The sequence below is a fragment of the Carassius gibelio genome, chromosome B21, assembly GCF_023724105.1.
Source record: "Carassius gibelio isolate Cgi1373 ecotype wild population from Czech Republic chromosome B21, carGib1.2-hapl.c, whole genome shotgun sequence".
NCBI classification, from domain to species: Eukaryota; Metazoa; Chordata; class Actinopteri; order Cypriniformes; family Cyprinidae; genus Carassius; species Carassius gibelio.
In genome coordinates this window covers 17185379-17200017 of record NC_068416.1, presented here as the reverse complement: position 1 = coordinate 17200017, position 14639 = coordinate 17185379, and the positions used below count along the sequence as shown (strand labels likewise).

At 36.8% G+C, this 14639-nt stretch overlaps 1 protein-coding gene, 1 long non-coding RNA gene and 1 other non-coding gene across 3 annotated transcripts; 1 reads left to right on the top strand and 2 right to left on the bottom strand.

Annotated features, from left to right (window-relative positions):
- Positions 1-856: 856 nt before the first annotated feature.
- LOC127985763 (uncharacterized) lies at positions 857-3928 on the top strand. Its single transcript, XR_008160686.1, has 4 exons — positions 857-940; positions 1463-1549; positions 1681-1908; positions 3597-3928. It is a non-coding gene; the product is annotated as an uncharacterized LOC127985763 (long non-coding RNA).
- Positions 1380-1486, bottom strand: LOC127986751 (U6 spliceosomal RNA). Its single transcript, XR_008160954.1, has one exon. It is a non-coding gene; the product is annotated as a U6 spliceosomal RNA (small nuclear RNA).
- A 1038-nt stretch (positions 3929-4966) lies between the features above and the next one.
- Positions 4967-13382, bottom strand: si:ch73-112l6.1 (uncharacterized). Its single transcript, XM_052587902.1, has 10 exons — positions 13185-13382; positions 11086-11147; positions 10540-11000; positions 10154-10469; positions 8710-9457; positions 8435-8614; positions 7658-8004; positions 5952-6202; positions 5647-5847; positions 4967-5565 (listed from the first exon to the last, which is right to left on the bottom strand). The coding sequence occupies exons 2-10, from the start codon at positions 11128-11130 to the stop codon at positions 5124-5126; spliced, it is 2991 nt and encodes a 996-aa protein (XP_052443862.1). The 5' UTR covers positions 11131-11147; positions 13185-13382; the 3' UTR covers positions 4967-5123.
- Between the last annotated feature and the right edge of the window lie 1257 nt (positions 13383-14639).

Sequence of the window (14639 nt, the reverse complement as noted above, 5' to 3'; positions counted from 1 at the left end):
TGTGACCTAACAGAAGAATTTGAAAAAAAAGACACAATTAACAAAATAAAATAAATAAATAAATAACCAACTTTGCATGCATCGAAAAAGTTGCATGCATTATATTAATATAACATGACAGAGATTTTGCTAATCTAAACTCAGGTGGTGATATACTTTGAAAACCTTGACTGATGTGGATAGAAGCACCTTCTCCTTCCCTGCTGTCCTTCTTATTTTCTTTTTGTAGGGTCTGTACAAATTATGATTTAAATATTTATATATATGGTATAAATATTTGGTCCAAACATACCTTTGATTCTTCTGAATTTGCCAAATATAACATAAACATGAGACTGTTGGATATTATTATACTTTTTATCTTTAAAATTTTTAACTTAACTAAAGCTGTGAAAACACTGGTAATGAAATGAATTAAGTCTCAGAAATGTCAAACTTACCCTTTTTATTAGATCATGTAGCTATGATTTGCTTTCTTTTCAAATACAATACTTGACTTGATGGTCATTACATGTAATGTAATGGTTAGAAAAATAATATTGCATTCAGTCGCATTTTACGTTAAATATTTATGTCCTTGATTTTAGCAATACACAACGAGTTGGCACTAGAGTCGCGCAGATCTATAAAATTATGTTGTTTAAAAAAATAAAAAAACTACAACAACTGACTTTTATCTGAAAACCGCCTCTTTGTTTTTCAATCTGATTCGTGACGTCGTGCACTGTAAGTAGATTTCCTGAATGCCCTAAATCATGAAGCAACATACGATAACATTTATTTAGCAACACCAGATTTTTTTGGTAACTTAGGTGTAACTTAAAATGTGTGTTTTAATTCTTGTTTTCGCTCTGTTTCCAGGTAACGTTAACTTACAAACGGCCAAAGAAAACGACGCAAATTTCGCACCCAAACTATTCGAAAACAACGCATATAAATGGTAAGTCCATTTCAAATATTTTATACCTTAATATTTATCCTATACAATTATTTTGGATTGAATTATTGTCGATATATGCTGGTTTGACTCGAAAGGAACGAAGATTCAGAGTTATCATTACCGATGCTAACACATTAACAACTCTCAGTTTAAATATCGTAAATTAAATTGTCTAAAAAAACATCAGGATGATGAATGCAATCCCTGTGAATACTTAAAACATGTTTTTGCTCAGAAAAAGACGTTTCTGGTACTTTTATTTCTTTAAATTCGAGTAACGTTAGAATATGTTTGTTCTGCTGTGAGTCAGAGTGCGCCGCTCTAGTGCGATGCTGCCATCCAGCGGCGCGACTGCGTTCTGCAGCCTTTTTAGCATTAGATACAGTACAAAATACAGTAAATATTACAGTAAATTATTAAATAATAACTAATAATTAATAAAAATGAGGAACGCTTCACGAATTTGCGTGTCATCCTTGCGCAGGGGCCATGCTAATCTTCTCTGTATCGTTCCAATTTTAGTATATGTGCTGCCGAAGCAAGCACGAACAGAGAGCCCCGAGGAGAACTTCATATACCGCTGACTCCCAGATATGTTTCTCATAGCTGGTAAGTGGATAAATCACTTTTTCCTGCTTTACTGTAAATCATGCTGACCTACCACTGTATACCTTTAAACCTAGTGAATATTAAAATCATTGTATTTGTCTAGGTTTATTTTTACATTTTCTGATTTGTAGATCATATGCAAATGAGGCTCTTCCTCTGCTAGCTGTGACTGGGCCCCTCCGCGTGACGCAGAGGAGCCCTTGGTCATGCGTCACGAACCCTCCCCCACGCACAGACAGCACACATCCTCCCCCTCGGGCAAAGAGCGTCCGCCCTCCTCACAGCGGACTGAGAGAAGACAAACCTCTCCTTCCAGAACAGCAGGGGCCGTGAAAACACAGAACACCGAAACTCAAAAGGTTTAACTCAGAACACCCACAAGAAACATTCAGTGTGAGGTCAAGATTAATATCTGCCTCTGGTCCTAAGTCATGTGAATAAATTTAATGAATGAATGAATGAATGAATGAATGACCCATTTTGAACCATTTTTATCTGCAAAGCTGAATGTAGCCAGTTGTTGTAGCCTATGGGTTTTATAAATAAATCCATCAGCATGATGCAAGTGATAGTTAGATCAAGTACAGGATATGTGGAAAAAGACCAATAATGAGCATCTAGACTTATTTGAAAAGGTAAGGGGCCCAGAGCAATATAAAGACAGGGGACCTGAGACCAAATAAATCCCCTCAAAAGGAAGCACTTAAGAGAAATAGTCTCTCCAATATTAAATATTAAAAATGTTTTTCAGGCACTGAAAAGAACACATCTGTTTAAAATAAATGCTATTCCTGCACTTTCTATCCATGAAAGAATTGAGTAATGACTGCTGAAAATTCAGCTTTGCCATCAAAGGTATAAATAACATTTAAAATATAAATATTTAAAAAGAAAGCAGTTATTTTAAAAGATGTGATATATTTCACAATAATCCGTCTTTATGCGTTTGTTTTTACTGTATTTTTGATCAAATAATTGCAGATTTAGTATAGATTCAGTTTAAATGACACTTAAAAAGACGGTCACTTGTCGCCATCTAGTGGTGGTATTATGCTTCCCCAGTTTTGCCATAACATGAATAAATTACGGTTTAAAATACATTAAAATAGATTTACAATTGTTACTAATAAAAATTAATGTTAATCACAATTCAAAAAGTACAAAGGTAATTCACAACATAGTTTTTTTCTGTATCCTTGGTCAGATAACGTGTAAGCTTTGGTGTGTATTCGTATTACAAATGCAAATAACACTCGAAATACATTCACTTGTTTTCGATATGTTTTCTCGCCGACTTAAAAATAATCACCTTGGTTTACCCTTAACGATAAAAGTAGAATTATTTCACGTTCCCCCTCACGAATGGTCATATCGCGATTATACGACCACTTTGCAACAGCATTTTCACCTTGTAGCATTCGTCACATTATGTTATTACAATAGGAGCCATCTGTTTTCATAATCTGTGATACTTTTATGATACTTTTTACTTGTCAATATCCACTGCCATTATATGGACGAGTGTGAGTAGCACATCTAAAAAAATGTATCTTTGTTGTTTGAAACAGAAAAATGGACAAACCATCGTGTGTAATACAACATTTGTACACCAGAGGGGAGTGTTAGTACGTGTGTAACTAAAGGTTAAACACGATTAAAGAGTTAAACACGTTTCTCAAAGTTTTAATTGGCTTTTGGCTTATTGAAACAGTACTAAGAAGTTTAATACGAATACTTTTTCTTACTGTAAACGAGTGACGGGGAGGGGCAAGGGTTCAGAACGGACTGTAGTGAAGCGATGACGTGATACGTAGAGGTACATAGTTATTTTATTGTGTAAGGGTTCTTACTGTAAATAAACAAGTCTTAAAGGTCTTTAAGAAACAGCAAGATGTTAAACAACCTCAGAATTTATGGATCCTGCTTCTCCTGTGAAAAGATTAGAGAGCTAATTTTTCCACAAAATTGTTTTGTGGCATAGTATAAGCTATACTTTACATACGGTATACTGTACAACCCAATGATAATGTATTTATGTTTATATTAGGGATACCATGGCTGACCCAAAACGAAGAAGAAATCCGGGCCCATTACTGTCCATCTCATCAAAATTCACACAGAATCAGGCCATCGTCACCTGTCTCAGGTACATTCTCAGGTTTATATTCAGTGTTTAAAGGATTTTCTTTGAATTTTGAGCTGATTGCCTTAACACTGCACTTGGATTTAAGAAACTTACAATCTCATCTTGTGTTGTTTTCTTATCTTTAAGTTCATTCAAAATATGAGGTACTTGAAAAACCTGTGAAAAGAACTCTGTGGCTGTGTCTTTATGGGAATTCTGAAATCTGAAAAAACATTAAAGGCTGTATAAAGAGATTATTAAATGGGTTACTCTTTATTTTACAGTACATGTAATTACCTAAGAAAGTACTGGTGGTATATGGTAACTACATGGGTTAAGGTTAGGTTTAGGTGTAGTTTCAGGGTTAGTGCCTAGTTATTGCTCAGTTATTGTAATTGCTGTAATAAGTACATGGTATGTACAGTACTTAAGTATCTCTTGTTCTTTTACACAACAGGTTGCCATCAAATTGAGTTTTAAATGGCCAGTACCAAATACAATTATATGCTAAGTTTGGAAATGGTAATAGCACCAAACAGAAAGAACCTTTCTGTTTTTCCAACAATAATATAGAGGACAAAGGAATGACTACTTGATGTTAAAGTTTTAGGCAAAACAGAGGTCACCTGGAACAAAATTATGCACATGTATTATTCCCCAGGCCATGAAGGCTGCAAAGCGCTATATTGATCATGGTGTTCCAGTATTATACATGGTGCATTAATCAGAGATGCTAACAGATAAGGGGATAAATGGTGAGAACATTGCAGGGATTAGGGGCATGCCCCACACAGAATTTATTTTAAAGATATTTTCTTTACATGCTCATTTGTAGTTACTTTAAGTATTTATATTTACATTTAAATTTTATTTCAAGTATCTTTTATTACCTTATATGTCTAAAACTTTAATTTTTCACACACACACACACACACACACACACAAACAAATCTTGTAGTCATACATCTTGTAGCAACATTTTACAAAAATTGAAATTTATGAATACATTTGGCCTCGGATCATCATGGCCTCCTAATCATCCTCACACACATCATCCTCATACACTGATTGGCTTCATCACTCTGTCTCCTCTCCACCAATAAGCTGGTGTTTGGTGGGCGTTCGTGCCCAATATGGCTGCCATTGCATCATCCAGGTGGGGGCTGCACACTGGTGGTGGACGAGGACATTCTGCCCCGTCATGTAAAGCCCAGAAAAGCACTATATACATGTAACAAATTATTAATTACTATTATTAAAACTTTATTTAAAAAAAGACATGTCCACTGTGATGAGAATAAAAAGGCCTTTATTGCCATTTCACAAATGACAAAGCATGTGAAAAACTATAAATCAGTACTATCAAAGTATTTACACACAAAGTATATAAAAACAATGGAATCTACAAATAAATTTAGAATGTTTTTGCTAGAAAAGGTCCATATTAGCTTACTTTGCCCTCCTCATCTCCTCCATCCACTGCTCTACAGTCTTTCCAGAGGCTTTGGCGCAAAAGTGAACGCCACGGAACTGGCTGTGACCAAATTCTTTTGTCTTTGGTTTACCACACTTTTTACAAACATACTGTTCACAAGGCCGCTTCAGGGGTAACCCCCGCTGGGCTGCCTCTTCCTCTGCCTTCCTCCGTCGCCAAGCAGTGGTCCTAGGCACCTTTGGGCTAGGAGGCCTGGCAGCAGCAGCTCTTTGCCCTGGGTCTGTTCGAAAGGGCTCGGGACCCCCGATCACTACTTTAATTACATCGCCTACATGTCCACGTCGAAAGGTCTCTGGTACATTGTGTTGTACAGGAAATAGAGGCTCAGACGGCTTCATATTGTCAGTGCATTGGTGCAAAACCAACTGTTCTTGCCTCTGTTTCCTGGCGTTGTACCTGTGTACAGAAAACATGATACTTTATTTAATCTCTATGTAGTTATAAGTAATATACAGCTGCATATTAATAACCAATTACCACTGGCACAGTGTCCGCTGGTTTATCTCAAGCAGTTGTATCTGTGTCTGGGTCGAGATGGCAGCGTTGTCCTGGACTATGTCCCTGATCATGTTGTAGTCGTGGAGGATAGCAGCCCATCTGTTGACCCTGAAACCAGCGATGGTCTGACCAGCAGGGTGGATGTGGCTGAGAGCGAGGCAAATGGCTGTGACAAGACGGCTTACATTGTAGCAAATCCAAGGAAAAGGGAACACAAGTTATTTTTAAGGAATTTCAATAAAGATTCAAAAAGAAAAATTTATATAATTTTCTTGCACAAGTACCTTTTTAGACCATCAATGCATGGAGTCACAAAGTTATCACTATGACTGTTGTTTAAGCACAATGTGTCTTCTGCTCGGGTCGGGTGGACAACACCACCTTTGTCATGCTCTGACAGCTTATCCCACAGGGCCACAATCTCGTCCACCTTTCGCTGTGTGACAAATCCATGATTTCTAAGCTCAACCAGACTGTTGGCAAGGTTGATAACATGGTCATACCCAAGAACACCATCAAGCCCAACGCACTTTTCCTGAGAAAAACAGAGCACTTCCTATTACAAAAATTTTAAGATATTAAGTTTAAGATATTTTAGATTTAGTCCGAGAGCTCTCAGTCCCTCCATTGAAACTGTGTGTACGGTCTACTGTCCATGTCCAGAAAGGTAAGAAAAACATCATCAAAGTAGTCCATGTGACATCATAGGGTCAGTTAGAATTTTTTGAAGCATCGAAAATACATTTTGGTCCAAAAATAGCAAAAACTACGACTTTATTCATCATTGTCTTCTCTTCCGTGTCTGTTGTGAGAGAGAGTTCAAAACAAAGCAGTTTCTGTAATCCGGTTCACGAACAAATCATTCGATGTAACCGGATCTTATTGTAACCACTTCACCAAATTGAACTGAATCGTTTTAAACGGTTCGCATCTCCAATACGCATTAATCCACGTTCTCGAGTCAAGAACCGTTTCTGTCAGACGCGTACGATTCGAGAACCGAGGAGCTGATGATAACTGCGCATGTGTGATTCAGTGTGAAGCAGACCGACACACAGAACGTCTGAACCGAACTGATTCTTTTGTTGATTGATTCTGAACTGATTCTGTGCTAATGTTATGAGCGGGTAAACCGAAGGCTTGAATCAAGGGCAATCATCGCCAATGACGCCATTACCTCGAGCGCAAAAGAACCGGTGAACCATTTTCTTCAACCGGTTTATTGAATCGAACTGTCCGAAAGAACTACTGGTGATCCGAAAACCAATATGTTACAAGTCAATGTTTCGTTCATTATCTGGCTCGGCTCTGTGTTCATCTTCAGTTCTCTCTTCACAGCAGTTCAGTCAGTGTACTGTTTGAGTACATTAATAACTCCGGGATATTGGTTTGTTTGAACTCAGAGGGAGTGTCAGACACATTAAACAAGTTAACAGCTTAAGTCATTTGTGGATTAATGCGTATTGGAGACGTGAACCGTTTAAAACGATTCAGTTCGATTTGGTGAACTGGTTCAACAAGATCAGGTTACATCGAATGATTTGTTCACAAACCGGATATGACAAACTGCTTTGTTTTGAACTTTCTCTCACAACAGACACGGAAGAGAAGACAATGATGAATAAAGTCGTAGTTTTTGCTATTTTTGTACCAAAATGTATTTTCGATGCATCAAAAAATTCTAAATGACCCCCTGATGTCACATGGACTACTTTGTCTCACGGGTTTGGAACGACATGAGGGTGAGTTATTAATTACATAATTTTTATTTTTGGGTGAACTATCCCTTTAATGCATAAAGTCAGTTAATAAAAATAGTAAATACAAATGTTCATTGTTAGTTCATATCAGTTTACTAATATTAAATATTCAACTTTTTAATAATTGTATTATTTGTGAATGTATTGTTTGTTTTTATTAACAACAATAACAAATGGAACCTTTCTGTAAAGTGTTGGAACCTTTATTTTTTTCAGTGAACACCACTTACATTATCATCCTCCTGTGAGATGCCCTGAGGCGTGAACTGGTCTGCAGTGGTAGGCTCGTCCTTTATGGGCCCAGATGTGGACGACACGATTGGATCAGGCTGCGATACTGAGAGGCCAGAGGAAGGTGATTGCAGAAGTGCTGCCTGATATTGAACAGGCTGAAGTGGTTTGAGGCTGAGCTCCAAGAACTGTGGTGATTTGAGGTCATCAATGCCCAAATCCTCATATTCCAGGTCTTCCTCCAGATGCTCATCACTCCCATCAGGAGCATCGGGATCCATAAGGTAGTCGATCTCCAAAACTCTGTTGGTTTGAGAATAAAGATACTCCACACCTATGAGCTCACCTGTGCAAACAGTATGTTACAAAAAAAAATTGTTGGTTAAGTATTAAGGCAAAAAAAAAAAAAAAAAATTATATATATATATATATATATATATATATATATATATATATATATATAAAACCTGTATTGACCCCAAATTGACCCTCAATTTTTGAGAATAACATTTTCAATAAAAAGGCATTTTTCAGCTAGCATTTTCTGTCTCCTAAAAATACATTAAGTAATATTCCCACATTTTCTGAATAATTCATTTTTTCTTTGTGTTCTTAAAACAAATATATAGTAAAATAATGAATGATTAAAAAAAACTCATAATAACATATTCAGTCAGTTTTAACGTGACCTCCATATTATATATATATATCTTAACACAAAGTATTATGAAGAATTTAACCAAAACACATAAAAAGAAAGACATGCAATGCATTACCAGTGTACTCTCCTGGGCTGTTGTGATCCTCAACCAGTTTATGGCCTAAAAGCTTCTGGCTTAGACGGTTTACGTAGTGCTGCAGTGGACTGCCATCAACAGCAACAGATCGGGCCTCGTTCCACTGCACTACTCCTTCTAGCAGGTAAACATGGAAGTACAAGTCATTTGTACTTGTACCTAAAAGAATAGAAAAAGAGCAGGTAAAAAAAAAAATCATTTCCATCTATATTGACATTTCACAAATAGAGCTCATTATTATGGCTCTTACAAACCTGGAATGAAGTGGTTCAGATGCTGATGGAATGATTCGAGGGATCCTACTCCACGTGCACAGTGATACAGGGGCAGAATGAGACCTCCTCTGGTCACCTCTCCAATCATTCTGTAAAGCTGTACTCCTGGAGGGTCCTGAATGCATAAAAGATGGCATTGTTGGGCTCGCCAGATTTCCTCAATCCTCTTCTGGTCCAACAGTTTGTTACCCATGAAGTCCTGTAACAGCTGTTCAATGAGCTGCTTGGTCACCTGAGGCTCACGCGTCTGGTGGCGACAGTGCTGTACTAACTCTTCGGCCGTGGGCTTGTTGGATGCTTTAACATCTTTGGTTTGTCGCAGCTCCAGTTGTTTGGCTTCTTGTAGTCTTTTTAAATCCTCAGCATCCCACTCAAAGATACAGGAGAAGAGCCGTCCCATGAAGGGGCCGTACAGCGGGTGACTTTCTGAAGTGATGCCTGCTGTAAACCGCATCATAAACTGCCATGCGTCCAGTCTGATGACCAGCTGGTCCCACTCATGGTACATGGCTTCCACTTTGCTTTTGCCCGTAGTAGAACAACAGTCCCGGTCCACATAGAGGACTTGTGGAGGAGGTTTTCCGGCTCGCCGATAACGTTCCATCAAGCCGGAGCACATGGGAAGCAGGCCCTCATCCACTGTTTGAGTCAGGACACATATTAGGACTTGCCCATTCTCATTCCCCACATTTGTGGACCACAAAGCTGAATCGTGTTTCTTAGTGACCTAAAGATGGATGAAAAATGGTAAATGCAAAAAAAGTTGGATGATTTATATAAGCTATATATAATTATTTATTTAAAAATACATTAAAATTTCTATTAACAAATATTATGGTTAAAATAGATCTCTTTTATTATGGAATAAAATCAATCTTGGTATTTTTGGTGAGGCAAAAATTCTTGAAAATTGAATGAAATTCTTGAAAAATAATTAAACACTGTAATATTTTGTTCAGTATTTTAACAAAGTTGCTGTTTTAACAGTTCTATTATTGAACAAGTTGTGTTGTCAAACCAATATCTAAGAAAACAGGAAATTCTATGTGATGTAGATTTTTCTTTTATGCCAAAAATCATAAGGATATTAAGTAAAGATCATGTTCTGTGAAGATATTTTGTAAACTGCTTACCTTAAATATACCAAAATTTCATTTTTGATTAATAATATTCATTGCTAAGAACTTAATTTGGACAGTTTTAAAGGTGATTTTCTCAGTATTTAGTTGTATTTTTATTTTTTTTGAAATAGTTGTATCTTGGCCAAATATTGTCTTATCCTAACAAACCATGCATCACTGGAAAGCTTATTTATTCAGCTTTCAGATGTTTCAAATCTCAAATCTTTTTTACTTTGAATGTTAGTGTATGTATTAATCCAGAAACTTAAAAAAATGCATACAATTTAGTTGTGTCTCCTCACCTTCTTGGTGGAGACCATTTTCAAGATGGAGCCGTAGATGGAAGTGACTCTGGCCTTCATTTCTCCGAGCCGTGTCAGTACATCCTTTGCATGTACCCTCAACAGCAACGATGGAGAAGGCAGTGGCATCATCTGCGGCAGCCTGGCAGTAACAGCGCTGAGATCTTGAAACTTGTCCAGGACAGAAAGATACTCTGCAGACTGAGCCAGCCACTGCTCTTTGTGCCGCACACAGAGGTGTCGATACAGCGACATCACACTCTTCCCTGGCATCTGGCTCCGCATCAGTCTAACAAGCTCCTTATCACAAGACAACCTTTGGCAAAAGACAACACAAAATCAAACCAATATTAACAGTATCATGACTGTCAAACAACTCTGCCAACCTGTAAGTCAACACTGCTGGGAATTTCTCACGATGGATGGGATCCAATTGATCCAGAATGTCTTGTGACCAGCCCGCCACCTTTTTCCTGCAGGAACAGCACTCCAGGTACTCCGTGACCATGAAATACCACCCACTCATGTCCAAAACCCTCCGGACGGTGTCGTACAGTCCGCAAGGCCTCAAATAATTGCCGAGACGACGGCAGTTGGGCTTCACGCACGGCAGCCTGTATGCCCACATGCGGCAGGGCATCCATAGGAACAGCCTGCTGTGAAAGAACGGATCAGGAAAAGGAGGAGGCCGGGAATACAACAACTGGGGTCCTGGAGGTGACCACCACAGCTGCAGAGGTTCAGTCAGCTTTAACTTCCCAGATGTGTCTCTGCTAAAGAGAGCCTTGCTGACCCAGCGATGCTGCTCTTTTGGCAGCACCTGCTTCCAACCTTCTGGAAGTAAAACCTGTTGGAGAAAGGCAGAAAAAGAAGGTGGACACGCAGCTGTTTTTGTCATTCTGCAAAATGGCCACAGTTATGGTTTGACTTACTTCTTCGGGAGGATCAGGAAGCTTTTCAACTGCTTGTGTTTCCATTTGTGATGAGGGCTAGGCTGTCCAGGAGGATCAGGATAAAAATAAATAGAAACAGTAGTGATGTTTCATAATAATTTTTTTTTTTTATAGAAAACCAAACTCAATGTTTCCATTTAGCCAAAGCGCAAAACCTGAAACTAAAGTTTCTGTAATAAAATAACCACAGAACTGCAATCTTTATGTTGTTTAGGATGTTGTATTCTCCGATGATAAATTAAAAGTTGTAGTAAAGTTTTTCGACAATAGGCTACCTCTTAATATTTCAGACAAACAATTTTTCTGTATTGCTCCTAGCATCATTTATTGTTACGGTGAATGAAATAAATGCTGCCATTGGAGTAATGCTAATGAAATGTTATTGGTTTGGTCAACAATCAAACCCTTTTTTTTTTTTTTACATTTTCAGTTGCTGAAGTTCAAGTGCATCACTAGAAAAAAGATGATCCCCAAAGAAAAGGCATCATACATTTCTTTTCTATATGTGGTGGTAGTACTGTAAATAACATTACTGATATATAAAAATTAAAAAAAAATACAAAATCTTGTTACATTATATATTTTAAGATGGCCTTGTTATAGTGTAATTACTCATTTAAGTACTAAGTAATATTAATTAGCAATATATACTTATATAATTATAGTTAGAATTAGGGTTTGGTTTAGGATAAGCCATTTGTAATAATGGATAATTTACTATAGTAAGTATGTTTAACAAAGGTACTGTAAAATAGAGTGTTGCCTAAAGCTCTAACTTACTGGAAGTAAAAAAAAAAACGATGACGACAAATCACTGGAGTAGTCAGAGTTGGAGATGTCGAAAATGTCGAAAAACTAAACCTAACTAAATGGCCAAAATTGTATGGACTGTTGTGTCGAAGTCTGTTCCGCTTAGTAAAGTGTTCCCGCTACGCAAACCGCGTACAGAGCACGCGCGTGTGCTCGTTCCAATGTTCTGATCATTTAAGTGTTCTTTTTGTTATTCCACAAAAACAATAATTATGCAAGCTAATGATGTAGCGGAGTAATAATGCCACTGGATGACAAAAAGATAAGCGGAAACAGTGGCACGAGCACACGCGCGTGCTCTGTACGCATTTTGCGTAGCGGGAACACTTTACTAAGGGGAACAGACTTCGACACAACATGGACATCCCTTCAAATGAACAGGTTTGACTGTTCTAGTAGTTCCAATGAAAACAAGTGTTAATGCAACACAAAGTAATTACATTCTAGAGAACTGTGTGCTTCCAAATGTATTTTGAGGAGGGACCTTTTCTGTTCCAGAATAATAACCCTGTGGTTTTTAGCATTAAAGGTACACTTCATGCAAACATAAAATGTATTTCACAATTTACTCACTTAGGTATTTTAAAATATTTTGTTTTGAAAAAGGTTTTATTAGAGTAAAATGAGAGTCGGCGGGTTAAGGTTTTGTTTGGTGGGGTTATAGTTATTTCTAAATGTGTTCAACAGACTTCAGGTCTGGCTTTGTGTGCAGGCCAGGCAAGTTCTTTCACAGCAGACTTGGTAAATAATAATTTCTATATGGGGCTCACTTTGTGCACAAGGACATTGTCATGCAGGAACAGAAAAGACCCTTCCTAACCTGCTGTGACTAAGTTAGAGGCACAGAGTTCTCTGGAATGTCATTGTGGTTTAGCCTTGAAGATTTTTTTTTTTACTGGATTATCTGACATGAGGGTGTCCACATACTTTTATGTATTAGCATATGTTAGAGCTATTTACAACATGAATGATTTATTGTTAGTATAATTTAAAAGAACGTACGACTTCCACAATACCAATAACAGTAACGCTACTACTAGCACTACGGCAATATAATACCAATACAGTTATGTTTACAAACGACACGAAACGAAATCAGAATATTGTCTAATCTGGAGAAACAAGAAACAATCGCGTCAAACTCATTCATTCATAAAAGAAATACCAGCCATGATTGTGAAAAGACAAAACTGTGTAACAAAACGTCAAATCGCCACACCACCATACAGTAGTGTTTCAAACGGCTCATATTGGTCGAGAGATCTTACCTTGAGGACGCCTAAATCAACTCGAGACCAACAGTTCACCCCAAATACTGTTACATTTGTTGTCTCAAACAACTGTGTTGTTGTTGTGTGTCCCGACAAGTTCTTAAATCACACGAGCAGTCGTGCTTTTGGACCTCAAGTGCTGCGAAATTACAAAAGGTGTAGAATTTCTATCCGTGGTGTAGTCCCGCCCTGTAGCTAAAAGAGCCAATCGCATTTTTGATAGAAACTAAACGTCCCGCCTTCCGCTTAAAAAAGCCAATCGCCTTTTTCGCTTGTTTGTTTACTCTTTACTGAGCATGCGCTTGAGATTTAATATTTCTGGGTGCTTGACAATATAAATGATTTACCGAAGGGCAGAAATTTGATAGTTTAATTTGATGAGCATAAAGGCAAAAAAAAAAAAAAAAAAAAAAAAATTAGTCTTTTTCCAATTAATTTGTATGCATGCAAATTGTATAATATCCCAGGTACACCTTTCTATTTATTGTGCAATTCATTCTTTTTCAGAAGTTTTTTTATATTTTTCCTCTCCCCAAATTTGTCACTGCTGAAACACAGTAATAACAACTTAAAATAAGGGTTATATTGACCTATTAAGAATTTGCTTACATCTAGATTGTAAATGTATTTTTAGCTATTAGAAAAAAAATCAGAGGTGAATCGATAACAATTGAAATTTTAACAATATTTCAATCTATGAGATTTTCTGTATTTTAAATCCAATTTTGTTTTTTTGTTTTTGTTTTTATTTAGGAAAAAAGTTGATCATACTGATTTCAAAGTTAAGGATTCATTAGTATGAATATACATTGAACCAAAAACTATCAAAACATCAGTATACTTAATTTTTTGACAAAACATCCCATGTTTCAGTAGTGACCGCACATTTTCGGTAGTGACAGTAATGCTTTGGTAGCAACCACATTACAGATTTTAACTCACATGTAAAAACACTACTAAAACATACTAAAATATACTCTGAGAGAGGGGAACACTGAAATATTCCCTGATCAAATTTATGGGTTTAGTTAAAATCTCGACTAAAACACACACTGTTTCGGTAGTGACATGAAAAACATGAAAACATTTTTTTACATAAAGTTTCATATTATGTATATATATATAATATGACTTCTGCTGATGAAATTGCAAACTATTTTCTTCAAGTAAAATTATTATTATTAATTGAACTCATCTCTGACTCCTGGTCTTCATTGCCAAATATCTGGTCCTTGGTTTTTAACTGTAAATTCCCCAACAGTTAATGGTATATATAATTTTATATATATATAATTTTATGTATTTATCTTTAATGTTACTTTTTAAAAGAATCAAAAAAATGGAAGAAAAAATACAAAAAAAATAAGTTGTTAAATAAAATAATAAAATAAATAAAATAATATAAGTTGAAATTTAGAGGTCAGGGTTCATGACAGCCACCTCCCAACTGAG